Source organism: Schistocerca cancellata, chromosome 5 (assembly GCF_023864275.1).
Source record: "Schistocerca cancellata isolate TAMUIC-IGC-003103 chromosome 5, iqSchCanc2.1, whole genome shotgun sequence".
NCBI classification, from domain to species: Eukaryota; Metazoa; Arthropoda; class Insecta; order Orthoptera; family Acrididae; genus Schistocerca; species Schistocerca cancellata.
In genome coordinates this window covers 244,494,452-244,521,960 of record NC_064630.1, presented here as the reverse complement: position 1 = coordinate 244,521,960, position 27,509 = coordinate 244,494,452, and the positions used below count along the sequence as shown (strand labels likewise).

The 27,509-nt window shown below is 43.7% G+C and overlaps 1 protein-coding gene across 4 annotated transcripts in view; it reads right to left on the bottom strand.

Moving 5' to 3' along the window:
- Nucleotides 1–27,509, bottom strand: part of LOC126188094 (peptidoglycan-recognition protein LC-like) — a 613,402-nt gene that overhangs the window by 80,762 nt on the left and 505,131 nt on the right. For 2 of the 4 annotated variants that reach the window (XM_049929553.1, XM_049929554.1), the window contains exons 3-4: nucleotides 18,777–18,962; nucleotides 4,779–4,982 (exon numbers count right to left, since the gene is read on the bottom strand). In XM_049929553.1, the coding sequence (XP_049785510.1) occupies nucleotides 4,779–4,982; nucleotides 18,777–18,962 (390 nt within the window). The remainder of the gene's footprint in view (nucleotides 1–4,778; nucleotides 4,983–18,776; nucleotides 18,963–27,509) is intronic. The other 2 variants (XM_049929556.1, XM_049929557.1) reach the window with 1 other exon arrangement.

Below are 27,509 nucleotides of genomic sequence, written 5' to 3'. Positions count from 1 at the left end.
GCAGACTCGACGCACTTGCTCTACGCCTCGCGGTGCACTAGGTTCGTTCGACATACAGCTGCAACCGTTCGAACAACTCTCCCAGTTACCTTGTGCTTTGTGATTGGGTCAAAGCTGTTCGAATGGCCGCCAACGAATGGCTGCAACTAGTTTAGAGTTATCGGGGGAAATTCTTATGACTGGCTCCAAAACGTTTAGTAGTCCTGCTGCAAGGAAATCAGTGCGTGCGTGAGAGCGCATAGCTTTTTGTGTTCAGTCTTCCAGCATTCTTGTTGAAGAAAATAAGTACTAGGTTCGTGCTAGCCTTCTAAATGAACGATACAAATGAACCTTTTGAAAATTTAATACATCCTAGAGTAATTTTACTCCCTTGAGGGATTTTTCTGTAGAAATGAGTTGGATGTATGAAGCGTGAGGTACTAAATCAAAAGGACCTGACTATACTCTTCACTTTCAAAATGAATAAATTTTCTCTTTTCCATACATGGGTCCGAGCACAAGATCAAATAACTGGAGATCACATGCTATACTCATTGCTATGAATGACATGCACCCGTTAACTTGGCTCACTTTATGGTGTAGGTGGCATGGGTAGAAATAAGCGTGCTATGCTGTTGTACTGTATATTAGCGAAATTTAACTGTTTACCAGATTCATAACAAGTGGACACAGTACAGCCACTTCCTACCAAATAAACCAACGATAATTTTTCTTCGATTTAGATAATTTCCAGCGTTTGTAATGTTTGCCCATTTACTACATTTCAGTATATTAACATTGGTGCTAATTATCTGTAATGTACTGCCAATCAGATACAAAATTTGTGTTACCAAACTCAATGAGGCAAGCTTACCAAATTTGTTATCATACGCATATGATCAAAATATGTAAAAGAGAACAGGATGTTTATGAGAAAAGTAGTGTCAGGAGTAATTAGGAACTACTTCAGTTAACATTTTGTACCACTGCTTCTCCGAGAAGCGCCATTCACAAGTGGGAAGCAGAAACGTTTGATTCAATTTGATTCATCATAAACGATGTTTTCGAAAAGCCTGCAACTGCCATTCATTCTTTAAATAACGAAACACTGAGCCACTTATGCGTTTTTTTAAGTTTGGCAAGACACGTTTCGAGAATGGAGTGTTTCATCGAAAATTTCAAGCATTTAGATACGCTACCGGCTAAGGTTAGAGCACTCCTTGGATCAGTAAAGGATGACTTGGAACTGAGGAAGCATGGAGTACGGTATATAAAATTCCTTGTCATCGTGGGATAACATATACTGGCCGAACTATCCATACTGTTCGGTACCGATTTGTAGAAAACCATTGCCACACTCGTTTACTCCAGCCAGTAAGTCGCAATGGCGGAACCCTGTCTTAACGAGGGACATGAGATGTTGATAATGAGACGCAAATGATCGCTCCTGCTTCCCGCTACTGGAAATGTGTTCTAAAGGAATGTATTGAGATTCGTTTAGTGTGTGTGTGTTTGAGGTTTACGGGCGCTAAACAGCGTGGCCATCAGCGCCCAGAGATTCGTTTATCTGATAATACAGGGCTATTACAAATGATTGAAGCGATTTCATAAATTCACTGTAGCTCCATTCATTGACATATGGTCACGACACACTACAGATACGTAGAAAAACTCATAAAGTTTTGTTCGGCTGAAGCCGCACTTCAGGTTTCTGCCGCCAGAGTGCTCGAGAGCGCAGTGAGACAAAATGGCGACAAGAGCCGAGAAAGCGTATGTCGTGCTTGAAATGCACTCACATCAGTCAGTCATAACAGTGCAACGACACTTTAGTACCAAGTTCAACAAAGATCCACCAACTGCTAACTCCATTCGGCGATGGTATGCGCAGTTTAAAGCTTCTGGATGCCTCTGTAAGGGGAAATCAACGGGTCGGCCTGCAGTGAGCGAAGAAACGGTTGAACGCGTGGGGGCAAGTTTCACGCGTAGCCCGCGGAAGTCGACGAATAAAGCAAGCAGGGAGCTAAACGTACCACGGCCGACGGTTTGGAAAATCTTACGGAAAAGGCTAAAGCAGAAGCCTTACCGTTTACAATTGCTACAAGCCCTGACACCCGATGACAAAGTCAAACGTGGTGGAGATCATGATCAGCAACTCATGTCATGGCCTCCACGCTCTCCCGACTTAACCCCATGCGATTTCTTTCTGTGGGGTTATGTGAAAGATTCAGTGTTTAAACCTCCTCTACCAAGAAACGTGCCATAACTGCGAGCTCGCATCAACGATGCTTTCGAACTCATTGATGGGGACATGCTGCGCCGAGTGTGGGAGGAACTTGATTATCGGCTTGATGTCTGCCGAATCACTAAAGGGGCACATATCGAACATTTGTGAATGCCTAAAAAAACTTTTTGAGATTTCGTATGTGTGTGGAAAGCATTGTGAAAATATCTCAAATAATAAAGTTATTGTAGAGCTGTGAAATCGCTTCAATCATTTGTAATAACCCTGTATTATTGATAGGGAAAAGGGTTTCCCTTTGAGAAAGACTCGGAATCCGATTTTATCCGATATGGAACAACAACGGTTTTATTTGACTAGCGGATATTTTTAATTATTGTTCCGCTAGTGATATATCGTATTGTCTGTTTCTTCCACCGGTGCGCTACAAGCTCCCAGCGCTGCTGCTTGCACACGGGTTGTGGGGCGGCCGTGGTCTATAAACGAGCCGCCAATTCCGTTGGAAACCCAGCATACTCGCCTGAAGATGGCGGCCAGTTGGTCCGTTGAAATACTGTCTCAAGATGAGTGCATTATCCGGTTGCACACCCCTGAAATGTATCCTCAGTCATTACGCTGGGAAAGCCTACGTAATCACTTCGCTACATCGTTCAGTGGGGAGGGGCACCTCGTCGTAACACAATGGCCGGCGCGGAGAGTGCGAGTGTGACGTTATGAGCTCTAATTGGAGGAACTATAGCCATATCTCAGTTAGTTGCCATGTGACGTTTAACGTGCGAAGTTGCGATGTTGCTGCGACAAGTCTTTCTGTAGGCCACCACCACTATGCTTCGCTCCCCAGTGCGGTAGAAAATTCCTTTAAGGTCTCAGTCTCGTGGAGAAATCACGTACAAACTTTGAGGTCCACGTTTTGAACAGATCCCTGTAGTGGATCTAAGTGTGTCAATTATCTGCTCTTAGTTTTATCTGGGCCAAACGAAATTTTAACGTCTGGAAAAGAAAGCAGACAACACGCTTTGCACAGACAAAGTGGCAGCACAGTAGGAGCAGACAAGGCCAGTCCACCTGCCATTGGCGTTCGTTTGTATAACTTCGTAGCGTTTTTCGTAAGCTCAACAAACACAACAGATGCACATAACAGAGACTTTGGGTCATCAGTAATATATTCTCTTTCAATATTTGATTTGCAACAGTCTGCCAACGCTGGGGTAACTTTTCGATTCCGCGACTAAAGAAATCACGTGGTTTTCAGGCAAAGAACTCGTCGAGCCTTGTTCGGAGCGCATTTTCATCCGGAAAGGAAGTTCCTTGAAGGTTTTTGGACAGAGAGTGCAAAAGGTGAGGACGCAAGATCACGTGAATATGGTGGATGCGGAATGACTTCGAAAATGTGTAGCCTAGCAGAATGCAGGCGAGCGTTATCGTGGAGTAGCATCACTTCACGCAGTCTTCCTGGTCGTTATTCTTCGACTGCGTCTGCAAGGCGTTTAGCTGTTGATAATAAATGTCAGCAGTGATCGTCACACCTCAGGGAAGCCATTCGTAGTACACCACACTGTCGCTGATCCACCAGATGCATAACATTATCTTTTGTGGATGCACACAGGTGTTTGTACGGGGAGTTGCCGCTTTATTTGGGCTCAACCATTGCTTTCCTTTCCTTGTGTTAGCTTTAAGGCACAATTTCCTGTTACCAGTAATGAAACAATACAAGATAGAAATGGTCGGTGTTGTTCACGGGCCAGCTGATGACGAACTAGCAGAGATCAACATATGGCCACCTGTTGATTTTTCTGATTTCGGCTTAGAGCATGCGGTAGCCATACACACTATATTTGAACTTTCCCCGATTACGGTACCCATAGACACGATTTTTGAACCTTCCTCACTGCATGTAAATGTCGCACGATGGTGGAATGATCACGTTCCATCACATTTGCCAGTTCTCGAGTACACTGACATGGATCATTACGGATTAATACTTTTAAATGATCTTCATAAAACCCCAGAGATCTTCACGAACGTGGAGAATCACTCAAAACGGTCCCCCTTCAAGCGAGAAAACCATTTTCTTGCCGTTCTGTGTGCAATGCCATTATCCTCATACATAGCGCAAATTTTTCTGGCTGGTTCCGCTGCTGTCACCCTTCCGCTGAATTCGAACAGAAGAATACGTCCGAAATGTTCCGATTTACCCACTTGGCACTCAATTTTCTAGCGTCCATAGCTCCCCTCATTATATCCAAATGACAAACTCACAATATTTAAACTCAAATAGCAACAGTGAGCAACAAATAACGAATGGCAATCGATAAATAAACCCCCTAGCAACCGGAATACCAGCATGGAAACCAAAAACGCTATGAACTTATGCACCCATCTAGCATATTGTTGATGGCAGCGAACTACTCTAGAAAGCACTGAAAGATGCATTGCGCACAGCGTCACCTGGCAGAGTAATTTTAATCAGTCTACAGTGGAGCGAAGCCAGTGTCAGTGGTGTTATCCGAGAAGAAGCGGCAGTAATTGAAGTGAGGCAAGCAGAGGTAGAGATACGCACCGGCTGTCTCCCAGGGCTTGGGCAGCTCGGGCACGCTGGGCTTGTTCGAAGTCCTGTTGAAGTCCCTGATGAGCGCGCTGGTCACGCTCATGATGCCCCCCACCAGCAGGAGCGTCGCTGCCGCGCCGCACAGCGCCATGTTGCGCTCCCTCGTCGTCTTCCACAGGCGGCGCCACCAGCTCCGGCGGACGCCCTCTCCTTCACCTGTCGGCACAAACAAATCACAATCACTTTTTTTTCTTTGTTTTTATTTTGAAACCAAAAGGTACGCCGGCAGTGGACTATCTTCGCCGCTCTTCGGCCATAGAGAATACATACAGTAAACAGAAAGACAGAAAAAAAACAATATAGCGGATAAAAACGGGCGACAGACATAGTAAAATAAATGAAGCCGTTCACGGGTGCATCGATTTCTATCTAACCATCTATGGCCGTCCTATCGCCCTCACCGCCACCCTTAAGTACCTTGGCGTCACCCTCGACCGTAGCCTTTCCTGGACCCCCCCACCTCCAGACAATCCAAGCCAAGGCACGCTCCCGACTCCATCTCCTCAAGCTCCTTTCCGGCCGTACGCGGGGTCTGGACCCCTCCACCATCCTCCACACCTATAAATCCCTTATCCGCCCTATCCTCTGTTACGCCCATCCAACCTGGATCTCCAGCCCCCCTACCTTTTATAAATCCCTTCAGATCCTTGAACGCCATGCTCTTCGCCTCGCATATCGCATCCGTCTCCCCTCCCCCACGCGGATCCTGTACGACCTAATTCCGTTCACCCACCTCCTCCTTTTCCTCGAACGGATACAGATCCTCTACACCTCCCGTAAACTCGAACCTCCTCACCCGCTTGTTTCACCCATCCTCTCCCACCCCCGCCCGCTGCCGTGCCTGTATTCCCACGTCCCACCCGGTCTCCATCTCTCCACCCTCCTTACCCTCTCCCAAGGTGGCTTCCGCCAGCTCCCCCTCCCTCATGATGCCCTCCTCCCCCCCATCTACCCCTCCTATCAACTATGATCCTCCCCTCCCACTTCCTGTGTCTTTTCCTTTGGGCACCCTCCCTCCCTTCTCTCTCCTTTTGCCCCCATCCCCCCTTCCTCCACCCCTCTTCCCCTGGGCTTCCCCTCCCCCTTCCTCCCTCCCCCCTATCTCGCCTGCCTGTGGCATCTCTGCTCTCCCCTCTCCCTCTCCCACCCCCCTCCTCCTCTCTTGGCAGGTCACCGGACTCGTACACGCTCAGTGGACATTCGCGCGCCAGAGATCATCGCCATCAGTGTCTAGTGCGTGTGCCTTCGTTATTCTGTTTCGTGTTCTTTCGCCGTCACGCCACCACCGTTCACCTGTGCCATCACAGTCGTCCTTGTATTGTGCGCTGTGCCAACAGGTTTTAGTGTTTTTTCTTGTCCAGCGTGAACGGCTTCATGTATCTTGTTTTTCGTGTCTACAGTTTTTACCCGCCATTTTTTGTATTATCTGTACCTACTTTATGTCATTTATTGTACCACTCGCGGCTGAAGAGCAGCGTACTGTGCTGCTGACAGCCCACCTTTGTACAAGGTGTTTAAAATAACAATAAAGAAAAAAAAATCATGCGTGCACTGTTTGGATAAAAACGTTCATCACTGTACACAACGGAGAAGCCAGATTTTACACATGTGAATGGAGGAGCACGAACAGACAGACACTGAAACACCGACGCGAAGGCAAACACGAGCACTGGCGATGATCTCCGGCGCTCGAAGATGCACCATTCACACGAAAAAGCCGGGGGCCTGCCAGAGGGAAAAAGTGAGGGTAGGAGGGAGAGGGGTAGGGGGTTCATGGCAGTGGGAGAGAAGAAGGGAGAGGGAGGGGAGAGGGTAGAGGGGTGTGGAAGCCCAGGGAGGGAAGGGAGGGAGGAAGAGAGGAGGGAGGGAAGGGAAAGACAGTGCCCTGGAGGAAGAAAACAGGGGGGAGGAAGGGGAGGATCAAAGTTGGTAGGAGGGGTAGATGGAGTTGATGAGGGCATCATCAAGGAGGGGGAATTGGTGGAAGCCACCTTGGGCAAGAGTGTGGAGAGATGGAGAGTGGGTGAGATTGTAAGTAGGCTGTTTAGGTTCTTATATTGGTAACGCCGCCGCCACGTAGCGCTCTGTATGAAAATCACTGGCTGTGCTGTGTGCAGTCTGTGGCTAGTTTGCATTGTTGTCTGCATTGTAGTGTTGGGCAGCTGGATGTGAACAGCGCGTAGCGTTGCGCAGTTGGAGGTGAGCCGCCAGCAGTGGTGGATGTGAGGAGAGAGATGGCGGAGTTTTGAAATTTGCAATGATATCACGAACTGCTATATACATTATGACTTTTGAACACTATTGAGGTAAATACATTGTTTGTTCTCTATCAAACTCTTTCATTTGCTAACTATGCCTATTAGTAGTTAGTGCCTTCAGTAGTTTGAATCTTTTATTTAGCTGGCAGTAGTGGCGCTCGCTGTATTGCAGTAGTTCGAGTAATGAAGATTTTTGTGAGGTAAGTGATTTGTGAAAGGTATAGGTTAATGTTAGTCAGGGCCATTCTTTTGTAGGGATTATTGAAAGTCAGATTGCGTTGCGCTAAAAATATTGTGTGTCAGTTTAAGCTCAGTCCTGTATAATTTTTCTAAGGGAACGTTTCAAGATGTGGGAGTGCAGGAACGGCAGCAGACGGGGGTGGGAAAGGATGGAAGAGACAAGCAGGTGAGGGGGATCAAATTTGCGGGAGGTGTAAAGGATCCGTATCTGTTCAAGGAAAAGGAGGAGGTGTGGGAAAGGAATTAAGTCATAGAGGATCCGCATAGGGTAGGGGAGGCGGATGTGATAGGCGAGGCAGAGCGCATGGCATTCCAGGATTGGAAGGGATTTGTAGAAGGTAGGAGGAGCGGAGATCCAGGCGGGATGGGCATAACAGAGGATAGAGAGGATGAGGGATCACATTCACCGAGGATTGCACTTTATGTAGAAGTGTTTGTATTTTAATCCACAAATCTATTTGTGGACATGCAGGTGGAATGTGGAAATTTCTCCATCAGAAACAGGCACTGATCAACAGTGGAACGCCTGCAAATGTAAATCTAACTGAACTGACATGACCAGTAAAACTCAGATACTTGAGAAGAAAGAACAACGATGCAGTCTGGATGCTTGCACATACTGCAACATACACGGTCCAGTCACTTTAATTGTGACCAGCACCTATGTTAGACATCACCGTGTGATAACCACTCACAGTCTCCAGGTGGCAGCACTAGCAGTGGAGGCTACATAAATCGTCTCGCGGTGAAAATGGGACGATTTTTCTGACGTCGAAAACGGCATAATCAAGCATTTCTGAAATAGCTAAGCTGGAAACATCTCGCATGCCATCTTGGTTAGGCCTAAAGTATACCGTAGATGGCAAAATGGTGCTACCCAGAACTGACACCGAGACATCAGTGATGCAAAATAGACCATAGATGACAGGGATGAGATGTGTGTTGGCGAATAGACGTGCAACTGTTGAGCAACTGACTGCCAAGACGAACTAAGGGGTTATTAATGGTGTCTCCTCAACGACTGTTCAGCAAACATCGATGCTTATGGGCCTCTGGGCAGGCGTCTGGTTCGTGGACACATGATGACTACTGTTCATCGGCCACAAAGACCAGAATTTGCACGCCAGTACCGCAACTGCATGTGCACTGGGCGGTTATGGGTGGTCTCTTTACATGACTCACGTTTTATGCTCCATTGCACAGATGTCTGCTGGCGTGTAAGGCATAAAACATCTGAAAGCAAACACCCTGCAACAAGAGTCCAGGCAGGAGCATATTCCCTGGGTGATCTCGTGTATCCTCGAAGGCACAATGGATAAAAGCAAGCGTGCATCTATCCTACGCAGTTTGTTTTCCTCAGCACTATGACATTTACCAGTAGGACAGCGCAACGTGTCACGCAGCTACATGGATACTCTGCAAATCACATTTAAGTGCCTGGCAGAGGGTTCATCGAACCACCTTCACAATTCTCTGTTATTCCAATCTCGTATAGCGCTCGGAAAGAACGAACACCTATATCTTTCCGTACGAGCTCTGATTTCCCTTATTTTATCGTGGTGATCGTTTCTCACTATGTAGGTCGGTGTCAACAAAATATTTTGCATTCGGAGGAGAAAGTTGGTGATTGGAATTTCGTGAGAAGAAAAACGCCTTTCTTTTAATGATGTCCAGCCCAAATCCTGTATCATTTCTGTGACACTCTCTCCCAAATTTCGCTATACTACAAAACGTGCTGCCCTTCTTTGAACTTTTTCGATGTACTCCGTCAGTCCTATCTGGTAAGGATCCCACACCGCGCAGCAGTATTCTATAAGAGTACGGACAAGCGTCCTTAGTAGATCTGTTACATTTTCTAAGTGTCCTTCCAATAAAACACAGTCTCTCGTTAGCCTTCCAAACAACATTTTCTATGTGTTCCTTCCAATTTAAATTGTTCGTAATTGTAACACCTAGGTATTTAGTTGAATTTACGGCCTTAGATTAGACTGATTTATCGTGTAGCCGAAGTTTAATGGATTCCTTTTAGCACTCATGTGCATGACCTCACACTTTTCGTTCTTTAGGGTCAACTGCCAATTTTCGCACCATTCAGATATCTTTTCTAAATCGTTTTGCAATTCGTTTTGATCTTCCGGTGACTTTATTAGTCGATAAACGACGGCGTCATCTGCAAACAACCTAAGACGGCTGCTCAGATTGTCTCCCAAATCGTTTATACTGATAAGGAAAAGCAAAGGGCCTATAACACTACCTTGGGGAACGCCAGAAATCACTTCTGTTTTACTCGATCACATTCCGTCAATTACTACGAACTGTGATCTCTATGACAGGAAATCACAAATCCAGTCACATAACTGATACGATATTCCATAAGCACACAATTTCACTAGAAGCCGCTTGTGTGGTGCAGTGTCAAAAGTCTTCCGGAAATCTAGAAATACGGAATCGATCTGAAATCCCTTATCAATAGCACTCAGCACTTCATGTGACTAAAGAGCTAGTTATGTTTCACAAGAACGATGTTTTCTAAAACCATATTGACTGTGTGTCAATAGACAGTTTTCTTCGAGGTAATTCATTATGTTCGAACACAATATGTACCCCAAAATCCTGCTGCATATCGACGTTAACGATATGGGCCTGTAATTAAGTGGATTACTCCTACTAACTTTCTTGAATATTGGTGTGACCTGTGCAACTTTCCAGTCTTTGGGTACGGATCTTTCGTCGAGCGAACGGTTGTATATGATTGTTAAGTATGGAGCTAATGCATCAGCATATTCCGAAAGGAACCTAATTGGTATACAGTCTGGACCAGAAGACTTGCTTTTTTAAGTGATTTAAGTTGCTTCACTACTCCGAGGACATTTACTTCTATGTTACTCATGGTGGCAACTGTTCTCGAATCGAATTCTGGAATGTTTACTTCGTCTTCTTATGTGAAGGCACTTCAAGGCTGTGTTTAGTAACTCTGCTTTGGCAGCACTGTCGTCGACAGTATCTCCATTGCTATCATGCAGAGAATCCATTGACTGTTTCTTGCCGTTAACATACTTCACGTACGACCAGAATCTCTTTGGATTTTCTGCCAGGTTTCGAGACAAAATTTTGTTGGGGAAACTATTACAACCATCTCGCATTGAAGTCCGCGCTAAATTTCGAGCTTCTGTAAAAGATCGCCAATCTTGGGGATTTTGCGTCTGTTTAAATTTGGCATGTTTGTTTCGTTGTTTCTGCAAGAGTGTTCTAGCCGTCTTTGTGTACCAAGGAGGATCAGCTCCGTCGTTTGTTAATTTATTTGGTATAAATCTGTCAATTGCTGCCGATACTATTTCTATTAAATTTTCATCTCCCTTTATGTACTGTAGTATCCCTTCAGTATCCTCATATACATTTTCTCTCTCTTCTTTTTTCAGCTTGCGGTGTCGGCATGTATACCTGAACTATTGTTGTCGGAGATGGTTTGCTGTAGATTCTGATAAGAACAACCCTACCACTGAACTGTTCACAGTAACACACTCTCTGGCCTACCTTCCTATTCATAACGAATCCTACTCCCATTGTACCATTTTATGCTGCTGTTGATATTACCCTATACTCAAAAATACTGAGAAATCCTTGTCTTCTTTCCATTTCACTTCACTGACACCTACTTTGCATTTTCTGTTTCAGTTTTTCTAGTTTCCCTACCACGTTCAAGCTTCTGACATTCCACGCCCCGACTCGTAGAACGTTATCCTCTTGTTGATTATTCAGTCTTTTTCTCATGGTCGCCTTCCCCTTGGCAAACCCCACGCGGAGACCCGAATGGGGGAAATGTAACCGAACAGTGCCTATTAGGTTCGCAATCATTGATGTTTGATTCAATTATTTCCACACTTTCGTGCATCTCTAGTAATTAGAATTAATTTGGTACCCTGATATGTACAGTGGTTTATTAACTAGACTGTCGAACAGTTTTGGGAAAACTGTCCCATAATAACCGATATTCAGCACGCCATGAACGTGTAACCACATGTCCTCAACATGGATGATCACTGGATTCAATTAATGTTGGCCTAATAAAAATCGCACGTGACTGGGTGAATTCAGGCGAAAACGTTTGACTTCACTTCATAATAGAAGCCTTGCAACGGCAGTTGAATTTTCATAGCTGTTCCAGTCTGGCGGACATGGGGGCGTTATCTGCACGGGTTTTCGTACTGGCCGCTCTCACGATTGGTTCTCCCAGACAGCCGAAGGGGACGGTTTCTTTCGAATTTCGGATGTTAAAACGAATGGAAAATTTTGGGGCGAAAGAACAGGGCATTGTCTCCCCTGTCTTTTGATTTGAGGCGACGCCTGCTTTTACTGGCAAACTCACCTTGACGATTAGTCAAGGACTGCTCGCTCAGTTTCGATTTTAGACAGAAGCAACCAGGATGCAGACGAGACTATTCCGTTAGTAAGATGTGCTGTTTCTGTGCACACAGAGTGGCGATTTTGGACGCGAGAAAGGTCATTCTTGACTTAGGATTCTCTGTAACGATTAATCACTATCGTTATGAGCAGTTTGTGATCCCCGCGAGCGATATTTCCGGTACCGTTTTATTGTCAAGGAAACTCTCCAACCCGGCACGTCGAAACCCGCGCTGAAGTTTTTTTTATACAGGAAGAATATACCAAAAGGAACAGTATGTCAAAATTTTAAATGCTACGACATACCGCAAGTATTTTTTTTAAAATTTGAAATTTGCCAAATTCCTGGCAAATGTATAAGTCTAGCGTAGTTGTAGCAGATAGTGCATTCACAACACGGCTTGCACATATCCTTGGTTGAAGGCACATCGATAAACAGGTAACACGGCACAAAATGATCGTAATTTGGAAAGCGAATTTCAGTTTCTGTTTATAGTTTCGCTGACACCATTGTTCACAGATACACAGATTCACTCGGATTGGCAACTCATTTAGAAACCACGGTAATTAGCGGTATCGCTAAGTGATAACAATGGAGATAAAACTGAATTAATTTTCTGTGTGATTTCTTCGTATTTGCTTGCTAAAAGCATGTGCCATTGTGCAGTTACACAATTTCACAGTAATGTGGAATCCAATTAACATTCTCAACTTTACAGAGATGAAACATGAAGAATGTAGTATACAATGGAAATCATCTAGTTCTCCTGAAGACCTACATATCTGTTATTTATTAGTTAATTTCTTGGTCACTCATTCGAATGGTGTCGACATTAGTGGAAACAGGTAATAACTCCGTCGATTACGTAGACTGTGGTTCGAACTATGACTGTTCTGGTAAAATTAAGTCCAAAACAAAAATAGAGTATCTTCCAAGCCCAAAGGAAACATGAACAATAATGGCGTTTAGTGAGAAAGAATAGACTAATTTTTTAGGTAAAAGAAGGAGTAAGAAAAGACTTATACATACCTTTGCAGTGTGCAAAGCTGGTTTCGTTTCGTAAAATCTGAACATGAACTGTATAAATTGAAAAAAGATTTACAGGCAGCACGAATTATGCGTCAAAATGAAACTCTCAAAAGTGTGAAAGAAACACAAGCCGAAAGATTTAGAACTGCTCCTGAGAGTTCTCTGAATTGCAAGTGACGCGAACATTACTGATCTCCAGGCTTTTTGGATCTGGTTAAACAGATTCAGAAAATTACACGGGAAAGGAAGCAGGAAAATTACGAAGTTTACTTCAAGTAAACATGTAGAGGAGAGGTCATTAATAGGTAATACTATAGAGAAATTCGTACCTGATGTGAAGAAGCAGCATCTTCTTGTTAACCCCAAAAATACTGTGTACATAGCAAATCAGTCAGGTTTCTTGCAAGTCCTGCGTGCAAACAGCATTTTACCATTTCGAGCAAAAAAGACAGAAACGCTTTTTAGTCGATAAATGCCAGGACACTTTCGTATACAGTGCCGCTGGTATGTATTAGTGAATTACTCTTTCCGTAACTTTTTATCTTTCTTCAGGAACATCAGGGCAAATTATGGCCAAAAATTTAAAAAAACGACCGTTTAGTTGCAAAAATCTTGTAATCTATGCAGCAAAATCTGGAAAAATAATTCATTGCTTTTGTTGGACTCCTGGCCTGGATATAACGATACCTCTGTCTTTAGGAGGCTACGAAAAGACTGTTCAAAATGGTTCAAATGGCTCTGAGCACTATGGGACTCAACTGCTGAGGTCATTAGTCCCCTAGAACTTAGAACTAGTTAAACCTAACTAACCTAAGGACATCACAAACGTCCATGCCCGAGGCAGGATTCGAACCTGCGACCGTAGTGGTCTTGCGGTTCCAGACTGCAGCGCCTTTAACCGCACGGCCACTTCGGCCGGCGAAAAGACTGTTAATACAATCTGGATGTATGGTGTATTTTACTTCTCGATACAGAAATTTTTCTACAACCTGAAGCATTTTTTTAAAAAAACTGTTGGACAATATAATTCCCGATAGCTTTGTAATTTCAGGTTTATCAGCGGATCGATATTTTTATACTACAGACATTTGTGCATTGTCAAATTGCATCACTATGTATTACTAATGTGATCAAGTGTGCGTGGTATGCAGCATAACATACAGAACAACGGCCATGACCATTTCTTCCTCATCCGAGTTCTAACTAAAACTAGTAATTACGGTGAAGTGCCTAAATGCATTAATTTTTTTATGAGGTATGCCTGGTGTAAGGAAAACGATTGTTTTCGTATTTTCGTGACGACTGCAAGGAATAAACAAGGAACCGTTTCATTGTTAGTAAAATATACATTATTTAAAAATTATCATAAGAACTTTGCTACAGGAATTGTTATAAAATATTTCATGTTTACAAATTTAAGTCCCGGATGATGGAAGTCGTCGTTAATCTAACTTCATCATACATTCCCTTGATTTTATTTCCTCTGCTAGTCATTTGTGTAACAATTACATCTGCAACAGTTTAGCCATCGATCAGAACTGCGAGTTATTCAAACAGTTAAGGATTTGATGCATTTTTGGTGCGGTCTGCTTATCCGCTGATTCGCGAAGTCGGGAGGAAGGGCTGCACAAACCGCTGGTATAAGAGGCTCTTCGTGCAGCAGATACGAGTAACTTTACCATTTTTTTTAAATATTTGCGCCTTGACAGTGCATTTCTTTCGGTGTATTCTTACCATGTGAAAAATTTCTGGGTAGGTTTCGACATGACGGACTGGAACATTCCTTGTTAGATTCAGATGGAACCCAGCTTGTTCTTTAATCAGTCCCCCAATTCACTTCATGCAGCATGCGCCAAGTTAACTTTCAAGTCTTTTCGCTGTGAGTCACAATTCCGCTTTGACGATGCAGTCAGTCTTTGTGAGTGAACAATTGTGCGCCCATGGTGCTTTCCTTAGCCAACCCAGTGCTTGTTGAATAATGTTGATCAATTAGTTATTACAGCCTATTCGTAAGGAACTATGGTGTTAGCTTTCATCTGTGTTCCACGTTAAATGCAGTTCAGGAGTACGCTCTATCTTTGTGAACAAGTGTTTAGTTCTTTATACTTCGCCACAATCGGCATTCCCGCACACCTCCACTCCTTCTGTGATTTCTTACCTCACGTAACCTGTAAGAGAGAATTACTAGGAAATATTTAGTAAAATGTAGTCCTTGACCGGTCGATCTAAAGTAGTAGATTCCCGTTGCGTTTTTCTTTGTGTTAGAAAACAGAGCTAAAATTTCACTTGATATACACGTAACGTCAGACGATTTGGCACTCAGGGATAGGCAGACAATGAAAAATACTAATGACTGCTCGAGAGGAAGTTGGCGGCTTCGGAACTTTCCTGTTACAGGGCAAAACTCGACCCACCATAAATTTAAAAAAAGTGAGGGCATCTTTTAGCTCTAGCCTATGAAGGGCATAAGTGGTAATTACTGTAAAAAAGGTGAAACGTATTAATGTGCCGAATAACAAAGAAATTTAGTGTGTTGCTTGATGTGAATACTTCTGTATTATGTTGATAAATTGTACAGCCATTGTCAATAACTTTTTTTAAAAACACAAAAAAACTCAGCAGCCATACCCCTAAAAGTAGCGATGGGCGAACAATACTCGAGATTTCCCCTTGCTCCACTGTGCTCGATACAGTACTGATCCAGCTCGAACAATCACGCGACATTTGACTAGCGCATCACGAGTACAAACGATACGTGAAGTACCACAAAGTAGCCACAACAACAAGCTATAACTCTGCTTAAAGTCTGACTATTCTGTGACGCTGATGAGGAAATAGCGTTAATTCCTACCACCGGAAAAACTCCTGTTGTATTTGAACGAATTTACAGTAAAAGTTCTCTTGTGGTACGTAAGTATATATAAAAATATATGCCAGTTTTTAAGTAAAGCACAAACTTTATCTTTCAAAAGGATATTACTTGACTCTGAAGCGACCACAATATTTGATTTGGTTATTAGAGACAGTTATGTTTGTCAGGTGGGTCGCAAACAAGCATTTCGATCCCTGAACACTTGCCAAATAAATCATATTAAATTGTCGGTAGATGTAATCGCAAGAATAAATTACAGCAGCAAGACTTTTTTTTCTCTTTATTTTTATTTCATCCTACCTCGCCCCATATAGGCGAGGAGCTGGGCTGCCAGCGGTACATTCAACTCGCTATTCAGCCGGTGAACAAGTAAAACTAACAAAGACAAAAAGACACTAACATAAAAATGAGTTGTTTACAAGTGGATTACAAAAATGTTTATAGATGAACTGCATGGAAATTTTTATACAGGGTGGGAAAATAAAAGTGGCCCAAACATTTTGAAATCATTTGTGGCGGTATTAAAGGAGGAGGAAAAGACCTACAGTTACTTCCAAAGGATGGAGCAACTACCCATAAGGGTGGCCGAACCTTTGAGCATATTTACACAATCTTCACACCTGACTGAGTTGTTAGCATATGTCAGTCTCGGTGCTGTCCTAACTGGCCACCCAAGTTATGTGATATGTTAGAGAGCGATTACTTTGTGTGGGGAGCCCTCAAGTCTAAGGAGTATCACAACAGCCCTCGTAGTCTTCAAGAACTGCAGCAGAATATTTCGGATGACACTACAGCAATGCCAGCAGTCCAGCTTCGATCCGCCTTCAGCAGCTTGCTGACCGGGGCCCAAAAGATGCAAGAGATGAATGGTGTCACTTTGAACATCTGCTATAATCAGGTTAGTACCTTATTTCCTTTTCTCTGGTGCGTTTCTCTGTACCCTGGAACTGTGTTCTGCGGGCCACTTTTATTTGCCCCACCCACACACAATAAATGTGGCTTTCTTCTCTTTTAGTTAAAAACAGTAATAACAACAGAAAAAATGAGAAGCAATAAGAATGCATTTCAAAATCTAAAGAGTCATGTAAAATACTGATTTTAAAACGAAGCACTTCACTGTCATTAAAACTGGAAGCACCTGACCTGGGAAAGGTCGGCTGTTATTCAATGCGAGAAGGGTGAGCATTGAGGAGGGTATTAGGGAGGAGACGTAAGGATGGAGGACTGATCCATAGTATCAGTGGAGTAGAGTGGATTTAGGAGACAGGAAGGGAGGAGTAGATGGGGGTCACATGATGAAGGGGAAAGGGGACTTCAAAGAAGGAGGGGGGGAGGGGAAAATGGATAGGGAGATATGGAGAGGTGGAATGGGTGGGGTAGTTTGTAGCATGGGTAAATGGACTGCAAGAGCAAGAAGGTTAAAATTTGGTTGGGAGGGATTGTGGGAAGTGTGCAGGTGTAGGGTTGGTGGGATATGCTAGGTGAGGCATGGCAGCATACTAGGATTGAAAACTGGAGGGGAAACAATACGATTATTGGAATCAAGTTTCCAGGTGGTGTAGGTTATTCATAGGTTTTACTGTGAGTGAGGAGAGTTGGGAATTTGATAGGGTGGTAAACGATACATGTGGGGGAAGGTAAACAAATATGGAAAGCGATGTGGAACACATGGCATTCAAGAATCTGGAAGGACTTTTAGAACTTAGGTGGAACGAATATCCACGCAACATTTTCATAGGAGAGGATACGCTGGATTAAAGTTTCGTAGCTGTGGAGACAATGGAAGGTGCAATCTCCATTACCAGCCTTTTAGTAGTTTTAGCCTATTGTAGGCATTCTGTTAGTTGGAAAAGCGCTCATGCTAGTTGGGGCTCGATGGTTAGTCCCAGTTATTTTAGCGTATTAGTTAAGTGGATGGGATTATCGTAAATGGTAAGACAGAAGTCATGGAGGCGGAAGGTGTGGTCGGTTAGTCCTACAGTTATTGCCTGGGTTTTGGAAGATTTGATATCAAGGTAAATTGAGGCGGATTTGGAGGGATCGTTGGGATTTCTGAAGTGTAGGATAGAGGTCAAGGATAGCAGTGTCATCAGCATGCTGATGGAGGTGGACAGGTGGAAGCAGTTTGGGCATATTTGCAATATAGAGGGGATAAACGGGAGGATAGAGTATGGAGCCTTAGTGGATGGAAAGTATAGGAACTGGTGATGTTAATAGTGACAAAGGATGAGAAACGAGAGAGGAAGGATGCAATAAGGAGTACATAATTAACTGGAAGTGCATAAGTCTGGAGTTTGAAAACGAGAGGGACGTATTTCCTGATTTTGAGAGTGTTGGATCTTGTACTTAGGAATTTGAGGTCAGGGCAGGATAGGACAAAGGTGTAAACAAACAGGAAGAGAGTGCAGGGGAGGGAATGGTGTCCACGTATTCAGTGGGATCAGGATTGATTTGTGGTTTTAAGGCTACAGTTCTGGTCGTGGGCTCTGTGTTAATAGTGGGTTCTGCGGTAGGGCACTTCTGTGGTTTCTTTAGAGATAGTGGGACATAGGGGGGCGGGGCATTGGGAACTGGAGAAAGTGGGACATGTTGTGGTGCAGGTCTTTCCATTTGGCTTGAGTTGGCCCAGTTGCTTGTTGACTTGATGGCAGGTTCTGTGGCTTCCAGCGCTGTCACTATAGCGCGGCGAGGTATTATCTTCCCTAGTGTTGGAGCATTGGGAAGTGATCGGTATGGGATAAGTTGTAAGTGGGCGATAGGCTAAGGAAGTGGTAGAAGGTGGCTACGGTCGCAGGTTCGAATCCTGCCTCGGGCATGGATGTGTGTGATGTCCTTAGGTTAGTTAGGTTTAAGTAGTTCTAAGTTCTAGGGGACTGATGACCTCAGATGTCAAGTCCCATAGTGCTCAGAACCATTTTTTTGGTAGAAGGTGGCAAAGTCATCGTGGGAAGGTAGGGTAGGCAAAGGAAGTGACTGGAGATGGTGAAAAGACTGTGTGAAGTGGAAAGTAGACATATAGTGGTGGATTGGAGAAAATATTCCGCGTGGGGACAATTGGAGCAGAGGGAGAGGTAGAATAAATGATTCAGGTAGTAGGAGTGTCCATAGTGGGACAAGAGGACGGGGAACAGCTAGTAAACGACGATTACCGGTGACGAAGTGTCGCCGAGATGGCAGGGGACACCAGTGACGTGGTGCTGACGGCAGCCGGTGAAGGCGGCGGCGTTGACGAAGCCGGAGGCGGCGAGTGGACTGTGGCGGCAGCGGCTGCGAGACTGCTGCGGCGGCGGCGATGGCGAGACGGTGAGGTAACTGCCGTCGAGGCCACGACAGGGCTGCAACGACAACGACGGCAGTCCACAAGGCGAAATTGGGAGAATGATGAGATATATGGACACAGGAGACTCGAAGATACGAACTAGTTACACACGACAGATACCGTTTGCGAATTGCAGGAGAGTGCTCCAACCAGTCTACTAAGGAAAAGGAGCTCGGTAAATGCACTCTACTGATTTAACACCATGGGGTGCACTAGCCAGTCAAATAGCTGGAAGGAGTGAGAGATTCCAACCCTTGGATGAGGAAGAGCCATCTCAGAGACTGTATAACAGATGTCACTAGATTACGTGACGAGCAATGCTCGAAAATTTGATTGAATTAAGATTTTCATCGTTTAGTTGTAGCTACATACGGGTTTTAGTCTAGCACAGAGCATTACTAACGCTAACAAACGTCGTGTAGATAGTACAAAGAGATGTCAGTGGGTCGTAGTGCGATCTAAAGCTCGACCGAATCCAAGTTTATGGAGCTGTGACGTAATCTGCGCGAGCATATCGAGTCGTGTTCAATCACAGCATAACCTATAACAGTACATGACCAACCTATACTAGTACAAGACCACCAGACAACGCCGCTGATGCAGCATGGGCAGTCAGCACGTCTCCCAGTTGTTTGGATTAAGATGAAGCCATACCCACGTCAACGCTGACGTGAATGCAGCTTAGCTGGTGATCACTCTGAAATCGTGACATGAGATGTACTCTCCAAAGTGATTTGCGCTCTCCAACAGCAGTTTTTGGTGACACCTCACAAACAGTCACACAACATCCGAAAATACACACACGTCAAACAGCTGCATTAACTTCAAGAGTCTTGAAGAGAGACAGAGAACGTTTTGGAAGCCTCAGTACATTCGAAGATGTCTAATATGTCAAAAAAGAGCTTTAAAATACTTCATTTCCTCCTTGACAAAATGCCACTCAGCCTGAAACTTATTTCAACAAGTGTACAAAGTTTCCAGCATTTGTCAGGAACGAAAATTGATTTTCATTATGGAATCAAACATAGATCCCCAAATTCTGTAAATTATACTCTCTGATTACACCATAAATATACATTTTAATATCATAATCAAATTTTCTTTTTCAATCTTATTTGTATTTAAATTTATCTAAAAACCACGCGTTCACTTCTACACAATTAGTGGTGATACACACAGACATTATCACAGTAAAAGTTTGAAGAGGTTTATATTCCCATCCTAACTTTTAGACTTACACCTACATCAACATGACTACTCTGCAATTCACATTTAAGTGCTTGGCAGAGGGTTCATCGAACCACAATCATACTATCTCTCTACCATTCCACTCCCGAACAGCGCGCGGGAAAAACGAACACCTAAACCTTTCTGTTCGAGCTCTGATTTCTCTTATTTTATTTTGATGATCATTCCTACCTGTGTAGGTTGGGCTCAACAAAATATTTTCGCATTCGGAAGAGAAAGTTGGCGACTGAAATTTCGTAAATAGATCTCTCCGTGACGAAAAACGTCTTTGCTTTAATGACTTCCATCCCAACTCGCGTATCATATCTGCCACACTCTCTCCACTATTACGTGATAATACAAAACGAGCTGCCCTTTTTTTGCACCCTTTCGATGTCCTCAGTCAATCCCACCTGGTAAGGATCCCACACCGCACAGCAATATTCTAACAGAGGACGAACGAGTGTAGTGTAAGCTGTCTCTTTAGTGGACTTGTTGCATCTTCTACGTGTCCTGCCAATGAAACGCATCATTTGGCTCGCCTTCCCCACAATATTATCTATGTGGTCTTTCCAACTGAAGTTGTTCGTAATTTTAACACCCAGGTATTTAGTTGAATTGACAGCCTTGAGAATTGTACTATTTATCGAGTAATCGAATTCCAACGGATTTCTTTTGGAACGCTTGTGGATCACCTCACACGTTTCGTTATTTAGCGTCAACTGCCACCTGCCACACCATACAGCAATCTTTTCTAAATCGATTTGCAACTGATACTGGTCTTTGGATGACCTTACTAGACGGTAAATTACAGCATCATCTGCGAACAACCTAAGAGAACTGCTCAGATTGTCACCCAGGTCATTTATATAGATCAGGAACAGCAGAGGTCCCAGGACGCTTCCCTGGGGAACACCTGATATCACTTCAGTTTTACTCGATGATTTGCCGTCTATTACTACGAACTGCGACCTTCCTGACAGGAAATCACGAATCCAGTCGCACAACTGAGACGATACCCCATAAGCCCGCAGCTCGATTAGAAGTCGCTTGTGAGGAACGGTGTCAAAAGCTTTCCGGAAATCAAGAAATACGGAATCAACCTGAGATCCCCTGTCGATAGCGGCCATTACTTCGTGCGAATAAAGAGCTAGCTGCGTTGCACAAGAACGATGTTTTCTGAAACCATGCTGATTACGTATCAATAGATCGTTCCCTTCGAGGTGATTCATAATGTTTGAATACAGTATATGCTCCAAAACCCTACTGCAAACCGACGTCAATGATATAGGTCTGTAGCCGGCCGCGGTGGTCTAGCGGTTCAGGCGCTCAGTCCGGAACCGCGCGACTGCTACGGTCGCAGGTTCGAATCCTGCCTCAGGCATGGATGTGTGTGATGTCCTTAGGTTAGTTAGGTTTAAATAGTTCTAAGTTCTAGGGGACTGGTGACCACAGACGTTAAGTCCCATAGTGCTCAGAACCAACCATATAGGTCTGTAGTTCGATGGATTACTCCTACTACCCTTCTTAAATACAGGTGCGACCTGCGCAATTTTCCAATCTGTAGGTACAGATCTATTGGTGAGCGAGCGGTTGTATATGATTGCTAAGTAGGGAGCTATTGTATCAGCGTAATCTGAAAGGAACCTAATCGGTATACAATCTGGACCTGAAGACTTGTCCGTATCAAGCGATTTGAGCTGCTTCGCAACCCCTAAGGTATCTGCTTCTAAGAAATTCATGCCAGCAGCTGTTCGTGTTTCAAATTCTGGAATATTCCATTCGTCTTCCCTGGTGAAGGAATTTCGGAAAACTGCGTTCAATAACTCCACTTTAGCGGCACAGTCGTCGGTAACAGTACCATCGGCACTGCGCAGCGAAGGTATTGACTGCGTCTTGCCGCTTGTGTACTTTACATACGACCAGAATTTCTTCAGATTTTCTACCAAATTTCGAGACAATGTTTCGTTGTGGAACCTATTAAAGGCATCTCGCATTAAGTCCGTGCCAAATTTCGCGCGTCTGTAAATTTTAGCGAATCTTCGGGATTTCGCGTTCTTGTGAACTTCGCATGCTTTTTCCGTTGCCTCTGCAACAGCGTTCGGACCTGTTTTGTGTACCACGGGGGATCAGTTCCATCTCTTACCAATTTATGAGGTACGAATCTCTCAATTGCTGTTGCTACTATATCTTTGAATTTGAGCCACATCTCGTCTACATTTGCTTAGTCAGTTCGGAAGGAATGGAGATTGTCTCTTAGGAAGTCTTCTAGTGACACTTTATCCGCTTTTTTAAATAAAATTATTTTGCGTTTGTTTCTGGTGGATTTGGAAGAAACGGTATTGAGCCTAGCTACAACGACCTTGTCATCACTAATCCCTGTACACCACGCTCAGCTGGCGGCTACACGGGTAGCGGAGGCTGTGTGGCGTGGACTGGGCGGTTTTTTTTAGGTTAGAAGGCCTCGGGAAAGCACGGGGTGGGCTGCAATCTCAAAGGGTGCGTGGCAAATACAGGACGTGCCTGGATCAAGGAACAGTCGGAATTGTAGTTGTAAATTGTTGTAGCTGTGCTGGGAAAGTCCCTGAGCTACAAGCGCTAATAGAAAGCACAGAAGCTGAAATCGTTGTAAGTACAGAAAGCTGGCTAAAGCCTGAAATAAGTTCTGCAGAAATTTTTACGAAGTCTCAGACGGTGTTCAGGAAAGGTAGATTAGGCAGAATTGGTGGTGGAGTGTTTGTGTTTGTCAGTAGTGGTTTATCTTCTAGTGAAGAACATGTAACACATTATTGAGCTCTCTACCTTCAGTTATCGCTGTACTTATACGTACAGGTGCACTTTAAACCGTCAACATACCATTCCCCAACATTTTAATTTAAAAAATCATGCCAAAACTACTCTTTTATTATATGTTTCAAATGTGCCAGTGATCTAGAAAGCTTTATTCCAATATGAAATGTCTTCCAACGCTACCCTATAGGGCACAGGCACTACTGGGCACTACTCACCACTTGCACGCGCACGTCGGGCGCTGATAACCACGCAGTTGAGCGCCCCACAAACCAAACATCATCATCATCATCACCACTTGCACGCAGGTGTACTGGTATAACTTACCAGCCAGGCGACCTTTTTACACGTATGTGAGAACCATTAGACCATCCCTGTTCGCGTGTACTATAACGGTACTTTGCGGGCAGGCGTGTCAATTAGCATCATATTAATTAAAATCGGGGATAAATACTTTATTTTGGAAGAATTAAAAAGGAGAAAGTAATACCAAACTTTAATAACTGCACTGTATTACTAAGAAGCAATATAATGAAAAGAAATAAAAAGCAAAGTAGCAAAGACCAAGCGGGACAGAAAGATATAGGGGCGCGTTTATTTTTTAATACATATAAAAGAACATGTAACACATTATTGAGCTCTCTACCTACAGTTATCGCGATCGGGCTAGTCGATGAAAAAGTGGTAAGCAACTGCGAAATTCGTTACGGAGATCATTTAAAGACTCTTCAAGCACGTTTACAATACATTACGTGTGACGAAGTGACCAGAGACGTTTATTGTCGGGTGAAGTGGAAATGATTCTGACAACATAATTCGAACTTTGTGTTAGCTGGGAGAAATACTCTTGGGTAACTATTATGGTTGTGGACCCACGGAAGTTGTACGCAACGGAAAGCTATTGTTTACGTAATTCTGCATTTTTTAAAATTGTGAAACATTAAGAGAATCTTATCCTTGGACGGTTGCGGGGGTAACTGATACAAACAACGCGCCAGCATAAAATAGTTCGCTTATTAACTACCAGATATTAATGAACGGGGACCTAAAATGCTAAAAACAGCGCATACACCGTTAAATTGAACCCTGCGTGTGAAAGACAATCACATCAAACATTTCGACAGCGAAGAATAGACATTTAAGTGCCGAATTGATAGCCTGGGTCGTGTCGATATTTGGACATTATATGACACGCGTTATTCAGAACACGATATCGACCATTTTAATACTGAAAAGAAGGATAGGATCATCACCTCCAATCCCGATCATATTTCATATTTAGTTAGTGAAAAGAAAAGTGCTAATAAACAAACTACATTTCAATTTTATCCACGATTTTGGCCTCATTACGTAGTCTTGACTACATGATAAACAATATCTGTGGAAGTTGTATACAACGTATCGTCATAATATTTAGCCAACCAATATTGTGGGACACCAAAAATGTAAATGCATGAAATTGTTCTTACAGCGAATGTATAATGTGTAAGTGCAACGAACTATATTGAGAAACTGAACATCCATTACGTACTTGCATGTTTATCTGCGAAAATGGTCCTTGTCGGTACATCAGCATAGAGCTTCGACCATAGATACTAGTAGACTGCCCTTGCTGTGCAGAAGCTATAGGGCTGGTGTGGCTCCAACATAAACCACGTGACTGTTGGCAAAACGTGGCGGGATTTCAAATCAGCGGTCTGCCATCCTATGTTTGTATCGTATTTTAGCCACATTTCTCAGTTGACTGCCAAACGCTTCCAACAAAAATTACTTTTTTATTTGCGAAAAATTATGTCAGAACTACATTTGACCTGGATTTGTTCACAGTACCATTTATAAAATCTAACAAATACATCGAACCCCCCTCTAGTGGGCAGAGGGTCGAAATTACTATAAACTATCAATTAAAGTAAAATGTCGTAAAAATTCTTTAAACAGTTAAGAGTGGGCTCGTGTCAAAACTTCTAACATTGGATTCGCCGCGTTTTGAGCTCTAGTCACTTATAAAAGAAAATGGGATATGGGAATTACGTCAACTATAGGTGCCAAAATTGTCGACTTTAGGAGCAGGTCCATTTTAGAGTATCAATTTTAGGTGCACTCTAAAGGTTCAGTTCCTACTATTTTTACAAAAGTTTAAACTATCAGTTTAAAAAAAATTATATTTTAGATGAAAGGTGAGACTTTGAAGTTTCAGAAAATAATTTTGGAGCCTACATTTATTTAATATTATCAGAAGGTAGAAAAAAATTCTCTTCATGTGTCGACTATAGGTGCTCTTAACTTATTATAATCTCACTTGTATATACAAAAAGGCGCGTATGTGCAGATGGCTTAAAGTTTTTCCATTTCAGGGCCTGTATCCAAAGCTGCCTTCGGTTTTCATCCTTAGGGAACCTATGAGTAGGAACGAGAAACAGTTATACTTACTTCTGTAACCGAATTATCACAGATACTTTCGAAAATGGAATATGAGTCTGACTTTACAGGCATCACTTTCAACACTTTAATTTACGTGATACTCTATTTCAAGTGTAAAAAACATAAAAGTCGCTTCAGCAGATTTCCATAAACGCATCTGCACCATCATAGGAACATTTACACGTGAAAAGTAATGCCATTCCCCCCGACAAAACGCTGAGTACAGCCGTAAGCGCAACACGAAACAACCATGTTTTGCCAACATTCACGTGACTTTAGCCCTGAGATGTTGGAGCCACGAAAATGACGTCAGGGCCAGTCTATTATATTTATGGTCGAAGGCATAGAGTCCGAATAGAATCGCTGGAACATTGCAAACCATTCAGATTAATTGAACATCTAAATACGCCATAATGCTAGTATCACCGGGATGTGTTCTTCCTCCTCACCCCCGTGGCAGTAATTGAATTAAGAGTCAGCCGGGAATAACATTTGAATCAGTTGACGACCATTGACCTAGCGTCACGAATTTTCAAACGTCCACTGGCATGTATGAAGGCGAGTGACACCACGAGTGCTAACGTCGATCGAAGGGTGTCGCTGTGATCGTATTTGTGGTGTCACCGTCAGACACCACACTTGCTAGGTGGTAGCCTTTAAATCGGCCGCGGTTCGTTAGTATACGTCGGACCCATGTGTCGCCACTGTCAGTGATTGCAGACCGAGCGCCGCCACACGGCAGGTCTAGAGAGACTTCCTAGCACTCAGCCCAGTTGTACAGCCGACTTTGCTAGAGATGGTTCACTGACAAATTACGCTCTCATTTGCCGAGACGATAGTTAGCATAGCCTTCAGCTACGTCATTTGCTACGACCTAGCAAGGCGCCATTATCATTTGCTATTTATCTTGTGATGCATGTACCGTCAGACCGATGTTCACCAATTATGGATTAAAGTTAAGTATTCCAGAAGCTACGTACTTTTCTTCCTACTATAAACTCCCATAACTGTTCCAGAACTCACGCCAGCCTGCGTGAGCTTAGACGCGTGCCTTTCGGCTACCAATCATAGTGGCTTGGCTGTCTCGCCAAGTCACAACAGTATTGAATGACACTGAGCGGTCACAGTACTCAGATGGTGCAGAACTGCCACACAGACTATGTTCCAGTAGTATTAGTGCCTGCAGATCAACTGCTTCCCAACCCTGTGCACTTGCGCCCATGTACATCTAGCTGCCCGCCGGCAGGCACGCAAGCTGGCTTCTGCTCTGTTCGGCCTGTGTTGTAGAAAACAACCTACCATCAGAGATGCGTGAGTGGTTTACATTTTGTAGCACATTGCCAAGATTCAGCGTGAAAATATATTGTGACATCAAAGGTCTCGTCCTGCTCCTCACCCACGTTCTGTGTGAGGAAGCCCTAAATCTCGATTTGCAGGCAGTGTGTGTCAAAACTTTTGGATCAAGTTCAAGCAGCTGATGATGGGTTCACAACCGACTATATCGAGACAGCAATCAATGGTCAGAAATGCATATTTATTGTGTTATGGACATACACGTCAACTTGCACATAGACGTACGCTTCGAAAGATACAGTGTGCTATTATTGGTGGAGCAGATATTACATCCCCATCGTAAACAACGTATGCAAGCACAGGGACCAACGTATTTTGAGCCCCGCGTTCACTTCTGTCAGTGAATTATCCGTCGCGGTGCTGTAGTGCTGAACTTCGCGCGGTTGATATTGTTCAAGGATGAGGCCTCATTCACCTATGACGGTGTTTTCAACAGCCGCAACAGCCATGTTGTGTGACAAATCCCAGACCACGCACATCAGTGGCCACCAGCAACGATTCTCTGTCAACGCCTGGGCGGGCATTGTCCATCATCATTCAATAGGACATTTTTGCTGCCTCTTCGTTTGACTCGTGAGGCAATACTGACCTTACGACATATCTTAGAAGAAAGATTAAGGAAAGGCAAACCTACGTTTCTAGCATTTGTAGACTTAGAGAAAGCTTTTGACAATGTTGACTGGAATACTCTCTTTCAAATTCTAAAGGTGGCAGGGGCAAAATACAGGGAGCGAAAGGCTATTTACAATTTGTACAGAAACCAGATGGCAGT